This window comes from Salvelinus namaycush, chromosome 37, assembly GCF_016432855.1.
Source record: "Salvelinus namaycush isolate Seneca chromosome 37, SaNama_1.0, whole genome shotgun sequence".
Classification (NCBI taxonomy): Eukaryota; Metazoa; Chordata; class Actinopteri; order Salmoniformes; family Salmonidae; genus Salvelinus; species Salvelinus namaycush.
In genome coordinates, this window is record NC_052343.1 from 5,178,506 (window position 1) to 5,201,863 (window position 23,358).

The window sequence follows — 23,358 nt, forward strand, 5'->3', positions numbered from 1 at the left end:
TGTGTCTACTGCAGAGGCCAGGGTTTCCTTTCCTTCAGTCCGATTATACAGGGGTAATGAAAGGGAGTGCTTAAACCTATGTCCTGCGGAGAATGCACTATTACGGACATATCTGTTTGGTCTAAGGTCAGACGTCCTAAATGCCATGAGCCTAATTGCTAAGTTACTTGCGTACATAAATAGACCTTTATGCCCTTAAACTGTGTGTTGGTGTATGCATAGGTTTATCAACTTTGTATAGCCTTCACCTCCATAAATATCAACTCGCATCATGGGCCATTGCTTTTTTGCCATGTAGTTCCTCCAGTACTTTTAAGACCCCTGATAATTTGTTCTTGTCGTGACCTTTGTTTTTGTCATTCCAGGTACCTCAACGCCATTCAGACCATGTGCCCACACATTCTGCGTTACCTGACCACAGCTGTCATCACAAACAAAGACGTTCGCAAGCGGCGGCAGGTCCTGAAAGATCTGGTCAAGGTCATACAGCAGGTAAAAAATCTGAACACATTCCTTACCCCAATTTCTCTGAACACATTTCCTACTAAGTTTCTCTCACCTTTTGGACAGTAATGTGTTAGCCAACCTTAGTTGTCAGTGTAGGGTTGGCATTTTGACACAAGATGTCACCAACTATTAGGGAAAGGGGGGGGATACCTAGTCAGGTGTACAGCTGAATTCCTTCAACTGAAATGTCTTCTGCATTTATCCCAACCCCATTTAAAGTCCAGAGAAACCACACATCTATGAGCAATGCAAGGCCTTGGCTGATAGAGTATACTCTATCAGATCTGGTCCTGGCTAGAGAGGTCTTGAACCCATTACATTTGATAAATGGCAGCAGACGGTCTGATTGTAGAGTACCGATTTCTTCCCCAACCCAACATTGGTAGCTTCTTCAGAGATCAATGGCTCTGAAAGCTAAATAAGCGCTGTCTCGGTGGGCTCTGTGTGATCACTAAAACATGTGCTCGGTGTTTGTTCTGTCTTTTGGGTCTTCTTGGGTCTCTCCCCGCTACCATGGTTTGGAACTGTTTAGGGGACTTTTTGAATCTGCTTTTATTCACTGCCTTGTAAATTCTAGTATTTGGTTAGCCATGTTTCTCCACATTTGGCTTTTTTATTTTTAGTGGTGGATTGGCGACATGCCGCCTTGCCTGTCGAGATAACCTGTGCTATTTCCACTGCTGAAAAAAAGAGAGCACACACAGGCATATGCAAATTGTTAGAAATGTTTATTTTTTTCATTCCCAGGAGTCCTACACCTACAAAGATCCCATCACAGAGTTTGTGGAGTGCCTGTATGTGAACTTTGACTTTGACAGCGCTCAGAAGAAACTGAGGGAGTGTGAGTCGGTAAGTCCCAGCAGACCTCCCCCCCGCACGCACCCACCCATCAATTTGCAATAGATTGTGAATAATTTCTCCTTTTCAGACCTCGGTTTTAAAAGTTTAACAGAACTCTATATATTCCTTGGTTTACAGAGTGATTTGGATTAGCCAACCAGCCCTCCCAACGTTCCCTTGTAGCTAGCACAGAAGGAAACACCATTAGGGATCATGCAAGATTGGCTGACCTTTCTCACAGCATTGGACTTGACTATTTTTTTTAATACATGGGGCCATACATAATTGCCGACGGTAGAATTGCAGTAGGTCACTTGGGTGATACAGAAGTCCTCTGGGAAACCCTATGACTCATTGGTCTGGCCAGATTTTTATGATGGCCTGTAATTGTCCATCAGCCTGGTAGTTAACAGTAAAAGCTTTTATAAGCAAAGGTCTATGCAGGGGCGTTCAGACACTCATTTAAGAGATGTGTCATAGACAGTTGTTGTGATAATTTATTTCCATTTTGGTTTGTAGTGGCTTGATGTGTACTGCCATTGAAGTAACTGTAGTGCATCAGCTAAAAATAAAGGCTGCATTACCAGCAATGCCTTCGTCCATCTAGGCCAAATTCTCAGTGACAAAACGAGGTAATAACAAGCCGTAGAAAAAGATCTGGTGTGTTGTGAGGATCAGGCGACGAGTGGCTGATCTGCCCTTGCCTTCCGTCCTGCTAACTGTTCAATCGCTGGAAAATAAATGGGACGAGCTAAAAACACATGTCCTACCAATAGGACATTGAAAACTGTAATATCTTAAGTTTCACCGAGTCGTGGCTGAACGGCGACATTAAGAACATACTGGCGGGTTATACACTCCATCGGCAGGACAGAACAGCAGCCTCTGGTAAGATGCGGGGCAGAGGCCGATGCATATATGTGAACAGCTGGTGCACGATATCTAAGGAAGTCTTGAGGTTTTGCTCGCCTGAGGTAGTGGTCTACAGCTTATCATGAGATTCTCTATCTACCTAGAGAGTAAATCTGTATTTTTCGTAGCTGTCTACATACTAGAGGTCGACCGATTAATCGGAATGGCCGATTAATTAGGGCCGTATTCATATCAATTGGAAATCGGTAATTTTGGATGCTGATTTTTGCTGATTTAAAATAAATGTAATTACATTTTTGACACTTATTTAACTAGGCAAGTCAGTTAAGAACACATTCTTATTTTCAATGACGGCCTAGGAGTGGTGGGTTAACTGCCTTGTTCAGGGGCAGAACGACAGATTTTTACCTTGTTAGCTCGGGGATTCAATCTTGCAACCTTACGGTTAACTTGTCCAACGCTCTAACCACCTGCCTCACGAGGAGCCCGCCTGTTACGCAAATACAGTAAGAAGCCAAGGTAAGTTGCTAGCTAGCATTAAACTTATCTTATGAAAAACAATCAATCAATCATAATCACTAGTTATAACTACACATGGTTGATGATATTACTCGTAACCGATGCGGTGCGCATTCGCGAAACAGGACTGTCGTTGCTCCAACGTGTACCTAACCATAAACATCAATGCCTTTCTTAAAATCAATACACAGAAGTATATATTTTTAAACCTGCATATTTAGCTAAAAGAAATCCAGGTTAGCAGGCAATGTTATCCAGGTGAAATTGTCACTTCTCTTGCGTTCATTGCACGCAGTGTCAGGGTATATGCAACAGTTTGGGCCACCTGGCTCATTGCGAACTAATTTGCCAGAATTGTACGTAATTATGGCAGAACATTGAAGGTTGTGCAATGTAACAGGAATATTTAGACTTATGGATGCCACCCGTTAGATAAATTATGGAACGGTTCCGTATTTCACTGAAAGAATAAACGTTTTGTTTTCGAGATGATAGTTTCCGGATTCGACTATATTAATGACCTACGGCTTGTATTTCTGTGTGTTATTATGTTATAATTAAGTCTATGATTTGATAGAGCAGTCTGACTGAGCGATGGTAGGCACCAGCATGCTCGTAAGCATTCATTCTAACAGCACTTTCGTGCGTTTTGCCAGCGGCTCTTCACTGTGCTTCAAGCATTGCGCTGTTTATGACTTCAAGCCTATCAACTCCCGAGGTTAGGCTGGTGTAACCGATGTGAAATGGCTAGCTAGTTAGCGGGGTGCGCACTAATAGCGTGTCAAACGTCACTCGCTCTGAGACTTGGAGTAGTTGTTCCCCTTGCTCTGCATGGGTAACGCTGCTTTGAGGGTGGCTGTTGTCGATGTGTTCCTGGTTTGAGCCCAGGTAGGAGCGAGGAGAGGGATGGAAGCTATACGGTTACACTGGCAATACTAAAGTGCCTATAAGAACATCCAATAGTCAAAGGTATATGAAATACAAATCGTATAGAGGGGAATAGTCCTATAATTCCAATAATAACTACAACCTAAAACTTCTTACCTGGGAATATTGAAGACTCATGTTAAAAGGAACCACCAGCTTTCATATGTTCTGAGCAAGGAACGTTAGCTTTCTTACATGGCACATATTGCACTTTTACTTCTCCAACACTTTGTTTTTGCATTATTTAAACCAAATTGAACATGTTTCATTATTTATTTGAGGCTAAATTGATTTTATTGATGTATTATATTAAGTTAAAATAAGTGTTCATTCAGTATTGTTGTAATTGTCATTATTAAGTCTAGGTACAAGAGTCTCCTAAAATAGCTACTACCCCCAAGCCATGAGACTCCTGAGAAGCTAATCAAATGGCTACCCAGACTAATTTCATTGCCCTCCCTATTTATGCATAGTCACTGAAATAACTCTACCTACATGTACATATTACCTCTCCACCGTTGCCCCCGCACATTGACATTGACTCTGTACCGGTACCTCCTGGTATATAGCCCCACTATTATTTACTGCTGCTCTTTAATTAGTTACTCTTCTCTTACTTTGTTTTGTTGATATTTTCTTAAATGCGTTGTTGGTTAAGGGCTTGTAAGTATGCATTTCACTGTAAGGTCTACACCTGTTCGGCGCGTGTGACACAAAATTGTATTTGAAGCCAGCTGTTCGTCAGGGGTATTGGCTCGTGGTGGACTGCAAAGATGACGCTTTCAAAACTTACAAAATGACTCTCTGGCTTACACCAACACACCACTTTGTGATAGGTCAAATTGAATGGTGGGTGGGTTACTGGTGGTTGCTGCTTTTAGCGTAACTCTTCACTAGTGCAGACTGTAGTAGGTGGTGGACTTATTTCATCTCTGCATACCAATCTCTGGTTTATGATCACACTCACAGTTTCCATAAGGATTGATGGCGTTCTTCTTTCATGTTACTGTAGCTGGTTATTTGCCACTAGGTATAGCTAGCTAGAAATGAACTGGATTTAAGTTAGCTGCTGACCAGACCGCGTGTGCATGCGCCATCACGCGCATGTTGATAAAAGGGTAAACGGAGTTTGTTTCTAGTCATCTCTCCTCCTTCAGGCTTCATCTTTGGACTTTATATGGTTGGCAACCGACTTTGAATAACATGTATGTGTACATTTACTTTGCAGCGCATGCGATTTGAGCGGTGTGGTCAGCATGTTAGCTTAACAAAACCAAACAAGTCTGGTCGCTTAAGTTCATTTGTTTATTTCAAGAAATTATTAAATACCATGTAGGTGAAAAGTTGGCTGGTTAGCTAGCTAGTAGTGCTGTCAACTCTCTCACCACCAGAAACTAATGCATAACACCAATTGTTCACAACACCATCTACTGTATTGTAGTGTCCCAGACACAAACTCAACTTGGAAGCTCTGTGTGTGCGTGTATACTGGAAAAAATATAAAGGCAACAATTTTACTGAGTTACATTCCATATAAGGCAATTGAAATACATTCATTAGGCCCTTATCTATGCCTTTCACATGACTGGGAAGGGGTGCATCCATGGGTGGGCCTGGGAAGGCATAGGCCCACCCACTTGCCCAGCCAATCAGAATGTGTTTTTCCCCACAGAAGGGCTTTATTACAGACAGAAATACTCCAGTTTCATCAGCTGTCTGGGTGGCCAGTCTCAGACGATCCCACAGGTGGAGAAAGTGGAGGTCCTGGGCTTGCGTGGTTACACGTGGTCTGCGGTTGTGAGGCTGGTTGGAGGGGCTTATGGTAGAGAAATGAACATTACATTCTCTGGCAACAGCTCTGGTGGACATTCCTGCAATCAGCATGCCAAGTGCGCACTTCCTCAACTTGAGACATCTGTGGTGTTGTGTGGCACAACTGCACATCTTAGTGGCCTTTTCTTGTCCTCAGGAAAAAGTGCACCTGTGTAATGATCATGCTGTTTAATCATCTTCTTGAAATGCCACACCTGTCAGTTGGATGGATTATCGTGGCAAAAGAGATGTTCACTAACAGGGATGTAAAAAAAATTGTGCACATAATTTGAGAAGCTTTTTGTTTGTATGGAATGTTTTTTTCAGCTTATGAAACATGACATTTTACATGTTGTTTTATTTCTGTTAAGTGTAATTGGATTTGCAGGAAGGCTGTTTAATTTGTGCTAACTAGCCACAGACTTGAATGGAATTGAAGCCTGCGTTAAGAGTAGATTAGTTCTGCAAAATACTCTGAGGTACAAGGGAAGGCTCTTTGGCAAGAGGAATTACTTCTCTAGTACATGTGGATGGCAAGATTGAAACGCTCTACATTTACATTTAAGTCATTTAGCAGACGCTCTTATCCAGAGCGACTTACAAATTGGAATAAAATAGGTCGACATACAAATCTACTTAATCTGTTCCCACCATGGCTGATTTTTAAGACCTTCGGCTCAAAATATTTCACTTTTATTTGATGTACGTTGTAGAACACAAACAAAGATGGATCCTTGCATCTACAGAAGGCTTCAGTTGGAGTGAAAGCAATTTTAGAAAGGATGCAGTTTGTAGACAAAAAGCTCTATGCAATTGAGTGTCTCTCCTTTTGTTGCAAAACTCGACTACTATAAGTGTCCATGCTAATGCGTGAAGATATTCCATTTAGTTATCTTCAGGATTGGTGGGTCCCCTGTGGGACTGTTGAGCTAACATAGGCAAATGCGATTTAGCATGAGGTTGTAAGTAACAAGAGAATTTCCCAGGATGTAGACATATCTGATATTGGCAGAAAGCTTACATTTTTGTAAATCTAACTGCACTGTCCAATTTACAGTAGCTATTACAGTGAAGGGATACCATGCTATTGTTTGAAAATGGTGCACTGTTTTGAAAAAAGTTATTTAATGAACAAATTATGCACATTTGGGCAATCTTGACATTATGAACAAAAATGCAATGGTTCATTAGATCAGTCTGAAACTTTTCTCTCACACTGCTGCCATCTAGTGGCCAACATCTAAATTGCACCTGGGCTGGAATCATACATTATGGCATTACTCTTTTCATTTCAAAGATGATGGTAGAAAAAAAATACACGTTTTTTTCCCCTTGTCTTTTACCAGATCTAATGTTAAATTTTTCTACACTCCTTTCACATTTCCACAAACTTCAAAGTGTTTCCTTTCAAATGGTACCAATAAAATGCATTTCCTTGCTTCAGGGCCTGAGCTACAGGCAGTTAGATTTGGGTATGATATTTTAGGCAAAAAAAATTAAATCCTTAAGATGATATAATATTTCTTAGTATGATGAGACAACTGGACAACTGTGGCCAAATAAGGAAAAAGCATCAATGGTTATTTGAATCAGCAGCTAGCTGCCCTTTCAGGGAATTTCTGGGAGTAGTTCTGTCAAACGTATCACTCAGTTCAGAATCATCAAGAGTTTAGGTGGAAGACTAATCCACTCAGATTGAAATGCTGTAAAATAACACTAGTATGAACTAGTAATACAACATTGGTATTAAGATTTCCTAGGTTTGAGTGCAGACAATGTCCCTGTGAACATATTTACAACTTGCGGTTTGTTTCATCTACTTCTAACATAGGTCAGATGTTTAATTGTGTCTACATTTGTCATCTGTCATTTAGGGTAAATTTGTGGTTCTTTAATTTACTGATGATGGGCTGGACAGGTTCTGGAGACCCAATCACTGGACAGGAATCAGGTTTAGAGAATAACCAGGTGTGCTAATTGGTGCAGTGCCCTGGGTATATTCTCTGAAACCCAATCTCCCAGCTTCATTCTTTGCATACATGAGTATAATTGAGATTTCCCAAATGATTTGATAATTTGGACCTGCTGAGAAATAAAAGGCTGAACTTTGGGCTATTTGGCCCCCTTCATCTTTGCTTCTTGACAATAAACGCTCTGAATGAAAAACATCTGGCCTGATCAAATGGCTCTCACAGAAGTAAATTATGTCAGCGGTTTACTGAAGCTCCCATTTCATCCTAATCTATTTTTAAGCTAATATAAAGAGCCTCTAGCTCCCCCAGTCTTTCTTAACGAATGAGGAACCTATAACTAAACTAATTTGTGAAGATTCCTTTTTTTATTTGCTAGTTTTTATCTGCCTAATCTGTGCTCGGACAGAAAGTATCCAAAGCACTGCCTCAAACTGATCTTTCCTGTGCAAATGCCTCAGCGGGGGGTGGCAGCAGTCGCTAAATGACATACTACCAACAATATTGTAACTATCCCATTTCAGAAAAGACCTTACGCGCCCTCAATCACCAAGCTTGTTGAACACTCGTGCACTTTTTTGAAGAGCCCTGTAGGTTGGTCTCGACTTCCCTGCTTGGGGTCTTGTTTACAGAGACTCCATGTGGTTGGAACAGATGCTGCTCTGTGTTACTACTCAGGTTGGAGACCAGTTCTCGTCGAGGTGCTTTAGCAGCATTGTCTTGGGAGTAGTGTCCTGTCAGTCTTCTCAGAGCAGGCCCAGCACACACATACCTTAGTCTTGTGCGAAAAGATTATATCCAATGGTCGCCCTGTTTTTTTTATTACTATAATTTTTTATTTAATAAAACTTTTATGCGCATGATGTCAATGCACTCACTGTACCAAAAAGTGATGTCTCATACAACAGGACAGTTAACTTCTACTTGGTCACAATCCCGGATCCGGGAGCACCCCCATCAGTAAAAAAGCTGACTAGCATAGCCTAGCATAGCGTCACAAGTAAATACTAGCATCTAAATATCATTAAATCACAAGTCCAAGACACCAGATGAAAGATACACATCTTGTGAATCCAGCCATCATTTCTGATTTTTAAAATGTTTTACAGGGAAGACACTATGTATTTCTATTAGCTAACCACGATAGCAAAAGACACTTTTTTTCCCCCCCACCATTTTTTTCCTGCATAGGTAGCTATCACAATTTCGACCAAATAAAGATATAAATAGTCACTAACCAAGAAACAACTTCATCAGATGACAGTCTGATAACATATTTATTGTATAGCATATGTTTTGTTAGAAAAATGTGCATATTTCAGGTATAAATCATAGTTTACCATTGTAGCCACCATCACAACTCTCACCAAAGCAACTAGAATAACTACAGAGACCAACGTGAATTACCTAAATACTCATCATAAAACATTTATGAAAAATACACAGCGTACAGCAAATGAAAGACAAAGATCTTGTGAATCCAGCCAATATTTCAGATTTTTTAACTTTTTTTTATTATTTTTTTTTATTTTATTTTATCCCATTTTCTCCCCAATTTTCGTGGTATCCAATCGCTAGTAATTACTATCTTGTCTCATCGCTACAACTCCCGTACGGGCTCGGGAGAGACGAAGGTCGAAAGCCATGCGTCCTCCGAAGCACAACCCAACCAAGCCGCACTGCTTCTTAACACAGCGCGCCTCCAACCCGGAAGCCAGCCGCACCAATGTGTCGGAGGAAACACCGTGTACCTGGCCCCCTTGGTTAGCGCGCACTGCGCCCGGCCCGCCACAGGAGTCGCTGGAGCGCGATGAGACAAGGATATCCCTACCGGCCAAACCCTCCCTAACCCGGACGACGCTATGCCAATTGTGCGTCGCCCCACGGACCTCCCGGTCGCGGCCGGCTGCGACAGAGCCTGGGCGCGAACCCAGAGACTCTGGTGGCGCAGTTAGCACTGCGATGCAGTGCCCTAGACCACTGCGCCACCCGGGAGGCCCCTATTTCAGATTTTTTAAGTGTTTTACAGCGAAAACACAATATAGCATTATATTAGCTTACTACAATAGCCAACCACACAACAGCATTGATTCAAGCCAACAATAGCGATAACGAATAAACCAGCAAAAGATATTAATTTTTTCACTAACCTTCTCAAACTTCTTCAGATGACAGTCCTATAACATCATATTACACAATACATATAGAGTTTGTTCGAAAATGTGCATATTTAGCGGCACAAATCGTGGTTATACAATGAGAATAGTAGCCAAGCTGCCAACAAAATGTCGGGAGAAATCTTGGGAGAGGCACCTAATCTAATCAGTAACTAATCATAAACTTGACTAAAAAATACAGGTTGGACAGCAAATGAAAGATGCATTAGTTCTTAATGCAACCGCTGTGTTAGATTTTTAAAATTAACGTTACTACGACATACAGCGTGCGTTAAAGCGAGACCGCACCGAAATTAATGGCGGAACAGTAGTTTCACATTTTTCAACAGAACAACGAATTAACATCATAAATACTTCTTACTTTTTGATGAGCTCCCATCAGAATCTTGGGCAAGTTGTCCTTTGTCCAGAGGAATCGTTGCTCGGTTGTAGATTGTCGCCTTCAACTTTGGAATTAGCAGTAAACATTAGCCATGTGGCGAAGACGTGTCCAAATCACCATAACGCAGCACAAATAAAATACCGAAAATCGCAATATACTGATATAAACTGATATAACTCGGTTTAAAATAACAACATTATGATGTCTTTAACACCTATATCGAATAAAATCAGAGCCGGATATATCTAAGGGCTATAACGGGAGCTTTCTAGAACGCCATCCTGAGGTCTGTCTTGCGTCATGGCGAATGAAGGAAAGACTGGACCCCACGTTCCCAGTCCATTTATATGGCCTCAGATCTGCCTAGCAACTCCATTCCAATTCTCACTATTTGCTGACATCCAGGGGTAGGCGTATGCAGTGCATCTCAACCAATAGAAGACATGCAAATTAATAAACTGACCTCAGAACAGCCTGGCTGATTTCTGATTTCTCACTTGCTGACAGGAAGATTGCTCCAACTCGAGTTCTGTTTTACTCACAGATATAATTCAAACGGTTTTAGAAACTAGAGTGTTTTCTATCCAATAGTAATAATAATATGCATATTGTACGAGCAAGAATTGAGTACGAGGCAGTTTAATTTGGGAACAAATTTTTTACAAAGTGAAAACAGCACCCCCTATTGAGAAAAGGTTAACTTGCGCTGCCTGCTAATTATCTATAGGCTATGTTTCAACTTGTCAATTTCAAATTATTTTCTAACAGTTTGACTTGAAGTGTGTTAATGAGTTCACATAAGTAGCCCATTTCACTGTTACAATTTGTGTTTGAGGCTTTACTGAGCCAGACGACTTCTCTTCGAGAGCCCAAGCACTTTCCCAGTGTTTCCCCAGATCAAGTATCAAGACCTTGCGCATCTCTAGTTAGAACAGGCCTTGCACGGCCTCCCGAGTAGCGCAGTGCTTGAGGCAGCACTACAGAACCGGGTTCAATTCCAGGCAGTCTCAACCGGGCTGTGACTGGGAGACCCATGAGGTGGTGCAGAATTGGCCCAGTGTCGTTAGGCTAGGGTAGGGCCCAGCTGGATTTTCCTCGTCCCATCGCGCTCTGGCTACTCCTTGTGGCGGGCAGGGCGCCTGCAAGATGACACGGTCGCCAGCGTGACAGCGTTTCCTCCTACACATTGGTGCGGCTGGGTTAAGCGAGCAGTTTGTCAAGAAGCAGTGTGGCTTGGCAGGGTCGTTTTTCGGAGGACGCATGGCTCTCGACTTTCACTGCAACTCCCCTGCAGACAAGACTGTAACTACCAATTGAGGAGAAGGGGTAAAAAAGACCAGGCCAAACTTTTTCCCCCTGACACATTTTCTGGCTGGCCCATGAATTGCCTTCATTGTTTTCCTTATAAATAATAACTTTGGACATGTGCGTTCCTATCAAAGTGCCTTATTTTCTGTATATCATGTTGTCGTTTTCTTCTAGCATACTGTATGTATGGAGTCTAATGTGTTTCTTGTTTTGTTCACATTTTCAAGTACTGGTGACAAATCATGCATTCCGTTTCTTGCACAACATTCTCCCAGTCGGAGAGACCCCCCCCCCCCCCCCCCCCCCCCGTGTTCCCAGTTGTTTTGAACGAGGTAACAGATTTTTACTATGGTACTTCAGGGTTGCCAGCTCAATCTCCTTTTCCAGGCGTTTTAATTTGGCTTATAAACTTCTGTTTGCCCCCAATTGTATTGATACATCCCCGGTCGTAGTAATATTTCCTGCATCATATCCCCCCTGGATACTTCCCCCATGGACTTGAAACCCCCCAGAAATGAAATGACCCCCCACCACTAAAATGGTTTCATCCCTGTCTAGCTTTTGTGCTACGGTTAGCCTTGGCAGTAGGCTTGTATATGGGGTGATCTATTTGCTTTGTGATTTGCCAAAATAGGTCAATGACTTGTCAAGTCATGTGCTTCGGTTCTTGTATACACTGTAACAAGTACATCAAAGATTTGTAATATGTTAAAAAGTGACCAACCTAAGTTCCTATTTTTCAAGCAAAGGGCGCAGCCATCTTTGTCTTTGTTTGCGTCTTATAGTGAATGTGATTAGGGAGTTTGCGTTTGGCAGCCATATTTGTTCATATTTGACATCAAAGTATTTAGATGCTGTTAGCTAGCTGACATGCATCTCATTTCCAAACCATATTACATTTCTCCCTTGTGCTCACCAGAGATATGGTACATTTTTAAACTCTGTTAGGTCGCAAACTAAAGTATTTTTTATTATTTTATTTTTTTTTGTCAGTGAAGTCTGGTATTTAGACTGGTTTATGGGGCGGCAGGTAGCCTTGTGGTTAGCGCGTTGGGCCAGTAATCAAAAGGTTGCTAGATTGAATCCCCGAGCTGACAAAGTAAAAATGTGTCGTTCTGCCCCTGAACAAGGCAGTTAACCTCTCTTGGGTACGTGAGACGTTAGCGTCCCACCTCTTCAACAGCCAGTGAAACTGCTGGGCGCCAAATTCAAATACAGAAATATTCCTTATAAAAATTCAGAAAACAAAACATATTTTACATAGGTTTAAAGATGAACTTCTTGTGAATCCAACCACAGTGTCAGATTTAAAAAATGCTTTACGGCGGAAGAATACCTTACGATTATTTGAGAACATAGCCCACTAGACAAATCATTACAAACAGTAACCAGCCAAGTAGAAGAGTTACACAAGTCAGAAATAGAGAAAATGAATCCCTTACCTTTGATCTTCATATGGTTGCACTCAGCAGACATTCATTTACTCAAATGTTCCTTTTGTTCGATAAAGTCTCTTTATATCCAAAAACCTCAGTTTTGTTCGCGTTTTCTTCAGTAATCCACAGGCTAAAACACAGTCGAAACAGGCAGACAAAACATCTAAATTGTATCCATAAAGTTCATAGAAACATGTTAAATGATATTCAATCCTCAAGTTGTTTTTAGCCTAAATAATCGATAATATTTCAACAGGACACTAATGTCGTCAATTTTAAAGGTAAACAAGAAAGGCACTCTCTCTCTCTCGGTCTCGCGCATGAAAAAGCTGTGTGACACTTTAGGGTCCACTCATTCAGACTGCTCTTACTTCCTCATTTTTCAGAATACAAGCCTGAAACAATTTCTAAAGACTTGACATCTAGTGGAAGGCATAGAAACTGCAATTTGAGTCCTAAGTCAATGGATACTGTAATGGCATTGAATAGAAAACTACAAAACCATTTCACCTGCCAAATCAGTTATGTTATACTCACAGACAGTATTTTAACAGTTTTGGAAACTTTAGAGTGTTTTCTATCCAAATCTACCAGTTATATGCATATCAAACCTTCTGGGCCCGAGAAGCAGGCAGTTTAAATTGGGCATGCATTTCATCCAAAATTCCAAATGCTGCACCCTACCCTAGAGAAGTTAACCATTGTTCCTAGGCCGTCATTGTACATAAGAATTTGTTCTTAACTGACTTGCCTAGTTAAATAAAGGTAACCAAACATTTTGGAATGAGTTTGGATGATGAAGTTCGCATTTATCTTATCGTTAATAAGAATTTGTTAACTTTAACTTGCCTTGTTAAATAAAAAAGATATATTTTACAATAAAGGTGAAATTGAGGTATACGGTTGAAGACCTTTATTTCCCATGGGTGCAAAACAATGTTTAGATGCTTTTCAGACAATGCTCTTTAGGCGTTTGTTGCATCATACATTCAGTTGCTACTGTCCCGATCACGTTTTTGCCGTGGTTCGCTGCAGGGACCACTCAACAATTATCACATATGTGATCGTACACGCCAAAGGGTAAATCGGAGCGCGCTCCGTTCACACACAGGACCGCCTGTCTGTCGAGGTGGGTGGTTGTGCAACAGTTAAGCTGCTGCACCTTAAGTGTGATGGGTCTGCAAACATTTTCACAAAATGGGCTCATTTGAAAGCAATAAAGGCAAGGGGATTTTGCAGACAGACACACGCCACGAAAAAACCTCATTCAATTTTGTGGAGTGATGGTTGAGAGGTAGAAAGATATTCCATTGGGGATGGGCCTTCGTCTTGATGAGCATGTGTAATGCATCAGTTTGGAGTCATCGAGAAGAGAACAAAAGGGTTACATTACTCTGGGTGATACCCAACTATTTACTGATTGCTGTAATAGTCAGATATCAGTGTTGTTTTCCAACTCCCATGTCTTCACGGCAACCTTCAACAGTGAGTAGAAATTGATTTGAAAGGAAGTGGGAAATCCAGTCTTATTTGAATGCACCCCCTGTCATGTAAGTAAGCGCCTGTGTTTGTCTCCTTGCAGGTCCCCCCCCCCCCCCAGCTGGAATCGCTGTCAGATGTTGGCAACTTTTGCATGTTGAAGAAAGCGGGGGGGAAAGCCTACCAAGTTTAGCTCATCAGATTGTGCATAAAAGGTCACTTCTAGCCCTTTCAAAACTTGTTTGAGGATCTTGGGCTGAATCCCAGATGACACTGATTAGGACACTTAGCGGTTCAAAGTTTATCATGCCTAGATAAGCGTTGTCGTTGCTGAAATGTGGTGTTGCCTGATAGCGCCATGTAATTGGGTTTTCTTCAAGCAGAAATAGAGGGTGCAAACAGCTCTCTAAGCATACAAAGAGTTGTGAGTTCTTGGGAGAACTTTTCAAAACTGAGGTCTGTGACGTGAACCTAGTACTCGAGAGTAGGAACGCAGTAATAACCACAAAGGAATGTAAAGCCTTTTGACCCAACATTTGAGTGCACAATGGGGTCATGAACACTAAGTAGAGCTGTCTTACTGCTCTTTTATGGCGGTGTAAACTTTTCAATTTTGCTGTAGCCCATCTGTCAGTGTAGCTAGCCCATGTGTTCTAATGTTGGGCAGAGGGTGTTCTTGCCTCTATGGTGGCTGTAGAACCCCTGAGAGTGTGGTGGTGTGTAAATTGGTTTCTCCCGCACTGCACAGTTGACCCTGCACCCCTGGGCACAGATGAACAGTGATAAGTCACAGCCACTGTGGTCAGTGGCTGGCTCCATTCTTGTCTCCCGTTTCATGTGGAGGCAGCTGAATTAAAAGATTTGTGGTCGATTTTGGAGCACCCCGAGTGGCCTGGGAGTACTTTTTTGCAGATGGGGGTTTCTCCTTTTGAGGCTTTTGCCAAAGTAAATCGCCTGGTAACTTAAATGTGGTTAGAGCAAGACCCCCACCCCCCTTTACTCTGCATGTATGAAGAAAAATATAAATAATCCTTTCTTCTGCTCTATTTTAATTTGGCAGTGAATTGGGTTTCCCCATATTTTAATCGGGGCCTCAATCCCAAATAAGGACTGCAAGGGGGAAACCTGTTACTGCTGCACTTTTATGGCTCTCCAGGGCCACTCAGTCAGAATCCGATCTTGATTGCGCTAATGAGTTTACGAAAAAGCTTAACATTCATTTAACTGTTTTACTTTCCTTAAACCCTGCAGTGGTCTTTTATAGAAATGCATACACAGAGGCAAATAATCACTACAATATTTGTATTACTTAACTTTTATTTCCCACCATCTCTTCCAGGTGCTTGTGAATGACTTCTTCCTGGTGGCTTGCCTGGAGGACTTCATTGAGAATGCCCGTCTGTTCATCTTTGAGACTTTCTGCAGGATCCACCAGTGCATCAGCATCAGGTGAGACCAGGGAGTGATGCAAAGCACCAGTTGGGGAACTGACAGGAAGGACCTTGCAAGAGATCAGTCTTTGCTAGACCGTTGTTCGCCATCACTGTCCAAATGCTAAGATGTGCACCATGCACTACAGTGGCCAGCTCAGACTAGCTAAAGTACACAGGAAGGTCATGACAGTCTGTCACCAGCCAATGAGCTTGCTAAGCAGACCAGCTGCAGGAAGAGGGTGGATATGTGCAGTGATTACAGGAATGCCCCCCACAGATAAGCGTTTATTGCCCCTTTCCCCAGTCAAATACACTCACATCTCCACATACACATTTTAGGGATTAGTCAATGGGAGCTTTAACTGCTTCCTGGTTGTTCTGCTCACTAAACTTTTAAAGACCACCTCAGTGAGAGACCAAACCAGGGACAGGTTTCTCTCGGGGAGAGTTCAGGGTTTAGATGGGCTTTGACGGCTTTAGATTTTGCCAGCTGCTGATGCGGGGGAGAGAGGAACAGCGTAGCTCCACTTCTGAGTCGTCCTGGGTCAGGGTGGCTGGTGTTCAGAGGGTTCTGAAGTTCTCTCTTTCCCAAGCCTTGTTACATCCACTACAATAAATTTAACTTGGACAGTCACCAAAACAATACATTTAGTCAACGCTAATTATTGTGAGTATTAGAGGGGGGGGGGGTAAATGGTCCACAATTAAGGATTTGGCTGCCTCTTGTGCATCAATTCTAGAAAATAACAAATGTATAGCTATACAGATTAGGCGCATCTAAGGCCCAGTCTACCATTAGCCTTCATCTTACTGTGGACTTCGCTCACTCTTCACTCTAGTCTGATATACTACTTTATTTTTACCTCACTGCTTTTAGTGTACACTGAACATTTGTACTTGTGGAAATGCATTTAGAAAGACATAGTTACTGTACTAAGGCAAAAATGGTAATACTCCAACGTTGAATGGAATATTTACAATATGCTGTCATGGACATTGAATGGAAAGGGTGAATGAATTATAACTTTTGACAGAGCAATTATTGCACTGCCTGTTATACAGAGCTGTGGAGGTCTGTAGTCAAGGTTGAACCATGGAACACAATAGGGCTCTGTCAATCTCCAGTTGCAGATTGTCTGGAATTGATTAGGAGTGCCGGCTCTTTTTTTTGGCAGACTTGCTGCAATTGGATACATTTACTTGTTAAAGACCACAAAGGTTAGTGGTAACAGTAGGAAGTTGAATTGTGATGTTTCTCAATTTTTGTCCTGTGTTTGTACGTCTTTGTTAGCTGAGGTTGTAAAGGAAAGGTAAAACAGAGCGGTCCTCGGCAGTGTCAGGGATTTCCGTGTTTATTTAAAGCCGCTGCGATGACGATGGACAGAACACGTAGTTTATTTTTGACAAACGCTCAAATTCCATGTCATTAGTCTGCTACCCAGAAGCCCTCTGCATCCAAGCATGGACTCAAATGAATCTGATCCCTGTTTTTAATGAGGACATTTTTACAGCTGTTGGCTATGAAGGTTTCACAGATATTTAGCTCGCTTTTTTTGCCCACAACATGGGACGAAAGTCGACTAGAAGTGCGGGTAATTGAGTTACTTTATGCAGAAAGGCTCATGTAATATAGGAAGCTGTGAAAATGTGACCCCAGGATTTGAGCTTATGCTCCGTAATTGCATCCACATATCCTTTTGTCTAGACTTGGGTATGTTTTTACAATTTTTGATTTCATTTTTTGGATTCACAAACGTAATATTACAATATTTGACTTTCTTGAATGTTGATAGCCAGTCATATTTCTAACATTGACCTCAGATGGTACACTGTCCAGTGACTTTGTCAGTACGTACATAAGACCGAGCCGGTCAGCCGACACCGAAATGTGGCACATGGAAAGGTAGTAGACATCTTTTCCCATCACTCAATGTTTTCCTAACACTTAACTTCTCTGATAGTTGGAAATAGTATTGTTGTGTACTTGGATGTAAAATGGCAGATTTTTCCACTTCACAATAGTCATTAGAAAGACTACGCGGTCGTTTTCCCGAAACATCTATTTTAATCAAGAAGCCGAAAGCGGGGGTCGTTCCAAATGGCTTGGAATCTCTTAATGCTATCATATGGTAGTGTTTAACAATGCATTCGTCTGAGCCCAGCCACTTTAGAAGTGCCCCCTTCTTATGGGAGTTTTCCCTCTCTAACAGTTATCCTGACCTCTCTCCCTGAGTGTGAGGGTGGCTGAGAGACTCACAGGAGTCCCCCCCCCATCCCCCCCAGCCTGAAATTGAGTGCTGAGAAGCCAGTAAGGGGTTGAAATGAAATCCCCCCCCCCCTTCTCAAGGAACAGGGCTATGGCTGTGTAAAACAAAACCAGTGTAGAAGGCGTTCTAGTTGGCTTAAGGGTCAAGGGATATGTCAATAGTTGAGTTTGTAGGTCTAGCCCCCCATTTTCTGAAGTTCCAGGTTAAGATAAAAGTTGAGACCTGGTCTATAAAGGAGATAAAGCAGAGTCCTTTGTAAAATATGATCCATGAATGTGCTTCCCCAGGAAAGCATTGCCAGATTTCCCGTAATGAATTAGAGTAGGTTATCACTGAAGTTGTCCTGGGTGCATGCAGGGGCTGCCCTGGGCCTTTTGGGGCACTGCGCGTTTACTGTGGTATGCCTGGGGAGATCACATTCTGCAGGGGGTTAGGGCCGAGGTGAACTCGCCATGAGGAAACTGGGTCACGTTTGTTTTGATCTCGGATCTGAGTCTGGTTTGACTGACATGTGCCCTCCACTTGATAGAGTCACCAAACGAACGCACTCTGCGTACCCCTCTGCGGCAGTCACACATCTCTTGGGTTACATTTTGAAACTGAACCGTGTTTATAGACCTACACCAGTCATTTTGCCCAAATTGGTGCGACCTGTGTGTCTCCTTTTTAGTGTTGATTCTGTCACTCCTGGATGGCAGACACATGTTAGCCATCATGACCTAAACTCACGTGAGTGGACAACTGACTTTTTTTGTATTTTTTTTCTCTTGTCGGGTCCTTCGTAATGAGCCGTAAGTGCAATTTTGTTTTCCGCAGCATTTTGCCGTAATTTAGTCATTTGAGTGCGAGTGACAGGTTGGTCGTGCCCCTTTCCACTCCTCCAGCCCGTGGGGATTCAACGTTAATCAATTCTTAACTGGTGTTTTTCTCTTCTGGTGTCCACCTCCTTCAACAATGCTGTGGTGAAAGTGGTGATGGATCATCACGCTCTTGTTACTTGGAATCCCCCGAGGCACTGCCTCTATGCTGAGGTAATGCTGTTTATTATTTGTTTTTTTGTCTTTTTTGAGCCCCTTCCAGACACTGATGTAATTTCAACCCCCTCCGTATGTAGTTTTGCTGCTACTTTCAAAAAAGATGCCAAGCTGGGTCAGAGAGCGGCGAGAATGTGTTTTTGCTGTCGCGCCTTGAGGTAAGGCAAACATTATCCCAAATGAGGTTATTTCCAAATGGGAATTTACGAGGGAGAATGTCTTAAAGAAGTCAGCGTTTGGGAAGTGACCGTTGAAACGGTCCTGCTGGTATTGGCAACTATTGTGGACTGGGTCTGATCCAATAGCGAGAGGTGGTTTGGGGTGGCGAGGGTCTGGCATACTCACAGGTCTGTCTCTCCGATCTCCGTGGGGGAGAAGAAACTTGATTAATGGAGCAGGAAATTATAATTAGTGGGGTGCACTTTTCATACAGTCCTCATAACCCCACGGTCAATGCACACACACTATCTGTTGTTGAACGAGTGTATTAATGAGGTTCGTTCAAAGGTGTGTTCGAGAGGTGTGTGTTAGGTGACTGGGCTGTGGGATGAGAAGGAACTAGCTATACTACTTGTGGTGGAGGAGATGGGTATATTTATAGGCCCCTAATATGAAATGGGGGAACAGCAGGAAATGTCGGGCGGGCGGGAAGGAGTGGGTCTAGAGGGTGGTAGTAGTATCAAGGGGGTTTAGTTATTTTCAAAGCCGCAAGGGAGGCCTGCTGCACTGGAAAAGGCTTTGGATCAAAGAGGGCCAGGCGCCCACCACCTCCCTCTCTCCCTCGGTGACACATCCATGTCCCACCGCTCTATCAAAGAGCTCCACGGCAGCAACCTGGCTTTCATTTTGGGACAGTAGCAGGTCCCGCTCTGTCACGGCAGGCTCTGGGCCAGGTGGGGTGAACGTAAGTGTGTGTCCAGGAGAGAACATCAAAGAGTAAAGTGACTGGCTAGGGAGAGAAACCGGGATTCCCACTGACTCCTCTAATTGCGTTAGCCTGGGGAGTCATGCAATCTTCTGTTCTAGGTCATGTAAGATCATTTGCGCATGTTCCCCTGATCCGGTATCTTTGACATGGCATTGTATTTTATACTTTATAGGCCTTTTAGCCTAAGAATGTGTATGACTTGGTAATGTATTAGCATTGTCCTGTTAGCTTTGTTACAGTCCTAATGCAGCCCATTCGTCATATTTAGTAGTGTAGCAAGTGTAGAGGTATGGCATCAGACCGCCACTGAAAAGGATTGTCATATACACGAAGTGTACCAAACATTAGGAACACCTTCTTGCTATACGGTTGCACCCCCCCTTTGCCCTCAGAACAGCCTCAATTCATCAGGGCATGGAGTCCACTAGGTATCAAGTGTTCCACAGGGATGCCTGCGCATGTTGACTCCGATGCTTCCCACAGTTGTCAAGTTGGCTGGATGTCCTTTGGATGGTGGACATTTCTTGATGCTCACGGGAAACTGTTGAGGTTGAAACCCAGCAGGGTTGCGGTACTTGACATACTCAAACTGGTGCACCTGCTACCATTTAAAAAATAAAAAAAAATGTGAATAATCTTTAACACGTCTCCATCTACACTGAGTTGAAATGGATTTAACAAGTGACTTCAATAAGGGATCATAGCTTTCACCAGGTCAGTCTGACAATGAAGGAGCATGTTATGTACACTGTGTAATCTTTGCTTTTCTGATGTGTGGTCTTTTCTGCTGTTTGCTTCAGTACATTAGAGGCTATACCCAACTTTTGCCCCTGGGCTATAATGGGCCAAAAAGGGTCCCCTGAAGGGACAAATATTGCCCAGAAATGACCTCATTGGGCAGAGGCGTACACCTTCCCACGCCCCAGTTGATTAATGTGATGATGTGGTGTGTATATGAACTATATAGACAAAACTCAGGCCACATTTTTCTTTAAACAATTAGCAACTTAACTTCTCTACCGCCTATTTAATCGGAGGACACGTGTGTATTGTTCCACTCGCCTTCTAAAAATCCTGTTTCTCCTCTGCTCCTCCTCAGCATGCTGGCAGACAAGCTGAACATGACCCCCGAGGAGGCGGAGAGATGGATTGTCAACCTTATCCGCAACGCCAGGCTGGATGCCAAGATAGACTCCAAACTGGTAAGACTGACGCCCTGTCTGTCTGCCTCGACAATCAATGACCTCTGCTCCCACGCAATTGATTAATCAGAATTTTTTTTTTTTTTTTACTCCTCGTAATCGGGGAGCTTATTCTCCGGTGTACCTCTAGATGCAATAAAGTGCATAACTGTAGAATGACTAAGACGAGAATAACAAGGCATGGGATGGGCCATTATCATAATAGGAGGGTATACAACACAGTACGAAGTAAGCAACCACAATACCTTACCCTTTTTAAGTCCTTGTTCTCCTCTGTACAGCTCCACATTGGGTCTTGCATGTTTTGGCGTACCCATCACGGCGCAGAGTTCTCTGTAATCAGCTAATCATACCCTAGCCACTCTGCCTGGAATGACATAGAATTACCTAGATGTGCACTGAAATTTACATAAATGTGTCCCGAGAGGCTGGCGGGTTGGCGAAAACGGTGGCGTGTCTGTGAGACGAGATGTGATTGGCTCTCCCCGCTGTGTGATTAGGCCTAACTGTGCGCCCTTCGTCCTGTTCTTATCCAGGGTCACGTGGTGATGGGGAACAACGCTGTGTCGCCGTACCAGCAGGTGATTGAGAAGACAAAGAGCCTGTCCTTCAGGAGCCAGATGCTGGCCATGAACATCGAGAAGAAGATGGCCCACGCCAGCAGGAACGAGGTAAGCGTGTTGTCGCCACTACCCACCCTCCCATCCCTTGTCAAAGACTAGACTACCTATTCCATTTTCCAACTGACTCTGTCTCTTACGTGGGTGGACACAGTTCAAAGCCCTCTCGAAATGATCAGCTCAGATAGAACAGGGCTAGAAGAATGTCGACGAACCAGCTTCAACAAAACGCTCCACTTGACACGGAATCAGCCAGTAAGAGCAGGTTTTAACGGAGCTAGCGGGCACTTCCATCATCCCATTGATCTTCATAGGCCTAATGACAAGGTAGATGTCAACGCTGCCGTAAAACAGGGCCTGTGCCCTGTGACTCAGCTACCGCTGCACAAATAAGGTCGATTCTCACACTAGCCTCACTGAACATTACTCAAACTACGGAGTTCCCTGCACTTAGTACAGGTCCCCACAGATGTTTGGCTTGGGGTCCAAATTTTGGTCTGTTTTGATCTTGACCATGTATGAGTGGTATGTAAAACTAATCCACGAAGGTAATCCTCAATGATCCCACACATCCCTGAGCCCCACCCTCTCCCCATGCCAGTAGTGCTCCTTGAAGTTAGGGAGAGAAGGACATGTCTGTAAAACCAAAATTAAACGGATTCTTCAACTTTTAAATGAGTTAGTCCACCGCCTCCCCGACCCCCTCAGATTAGTTTATTATAAATATATATCTAATCACAACGGGGCCAAGTGTGCTTTAAATGTCCCCCTTTTAACTGTCCAGTTCTGAGTAGGTATCTTTTGATGTGTTCAGTTACCACCTCTCTTGTTTGAATATCTGCAGGAAGAGAGCTGCTATATCTCTGTTTAGTAAAAGCAGAGACCCTCGTTAAGGTATTTCTCTAATTAGATAAGAGGCTGCAAACAAGTGTCATTACATCCTCAGGGCTACAAATCACTTCTAATACATTTACTGCCTGCCATCTGGATGGGCTGTTGGGGGTCCGTTACGCATGCATATACACATGGGCGGACACACACTTGCTCACATTTTAAGTCAACTTCAAGTGTTCGACTACATACTCTCATGGGGATTTCTGTTTTTAATTCATCACAGAATTCATTAAAGCCCAGAAACAAAATACTGTATGTCTGTCAACTGGTAGTCTAACCTCTCCCTTTTCTCCTCCCTTTTTTCCCCAGACACCCAACTGGGCAGGTCAAGAGACTGGCTTTTAGCAAGACACTAGCGAGAATATTTTTATTCCTGTTCCTACACAGCATTCCCATCCAGCAACAACATCCTGTTTTTTCTGCTTGTCCCTCAAGGAGCAGAGGATCTTTTTTTTTGCTCTTGGTTCAAGTCATCAGTGATTCAATAAAAGACGTGTAAAAACCATTTTCACCAATGATCGCTTTATTTCTGGACATTACAGATGGTGGTTGAGGCTTAAGTGGTTAGACTTTTTTTGCATTGGTAATACTTGGAAGTTTTAATGTGTGCATTAAGTCACTGAGGGGGACAGTTAATACTGTTTTGGGTGATGTGGCTCATGTATGTGCTGTAATGAGTGTTTAGGCTATTGGGTTTCATGGTGTTTTAGTGGCCCGGTTCACCATGGCAGTCACACAGGAGGGGGGGCA

General features: G+C 42.9%; 1 protein-coding gene across 1 annotated transcript in view; it reads left to right on the plus strand.

Moving 5' to 3' along the window:
- The window catches only part of LOC120031107 (eukaryotic translation initiation factor 3 subunit E), a 47,557-nt gene extending 24,444 nt beyond the window's left edge, over window positions 1–23,113 (plus strand). Inside the window, exons 8-13 of the mRNA XM_038976685.1 lie at window positions 366–492; window positions 1,255–1,356; window positions 15,570–15,679; window positions 20,992–21,094; window positions 21,631–21,765; window positions 22,918–23,113. Of these exons, the coding sequence (XP_038832613.1) occupies window positions 366–492; window positions 1,255–1,356; window positions 15,570–15,679; window positions 20,992–21,094; window positions 21,631–21,765; window positions 22,918–22,953 (613 nt within the window). The 3' untranslated portion in view covers window positions 22,954–23,113. The remainder of the gene's footprint in view (window positions 1–365; window positions 493–1,254; window positions 1,357–15,569; window positions 15,680–20,991; window positions 21,095–21,630; window positions 21,766–22,917) is intronic.
- The last annotated feature ends 245 nt before the right edge of the window (window positions 23,114–23,358 follow it).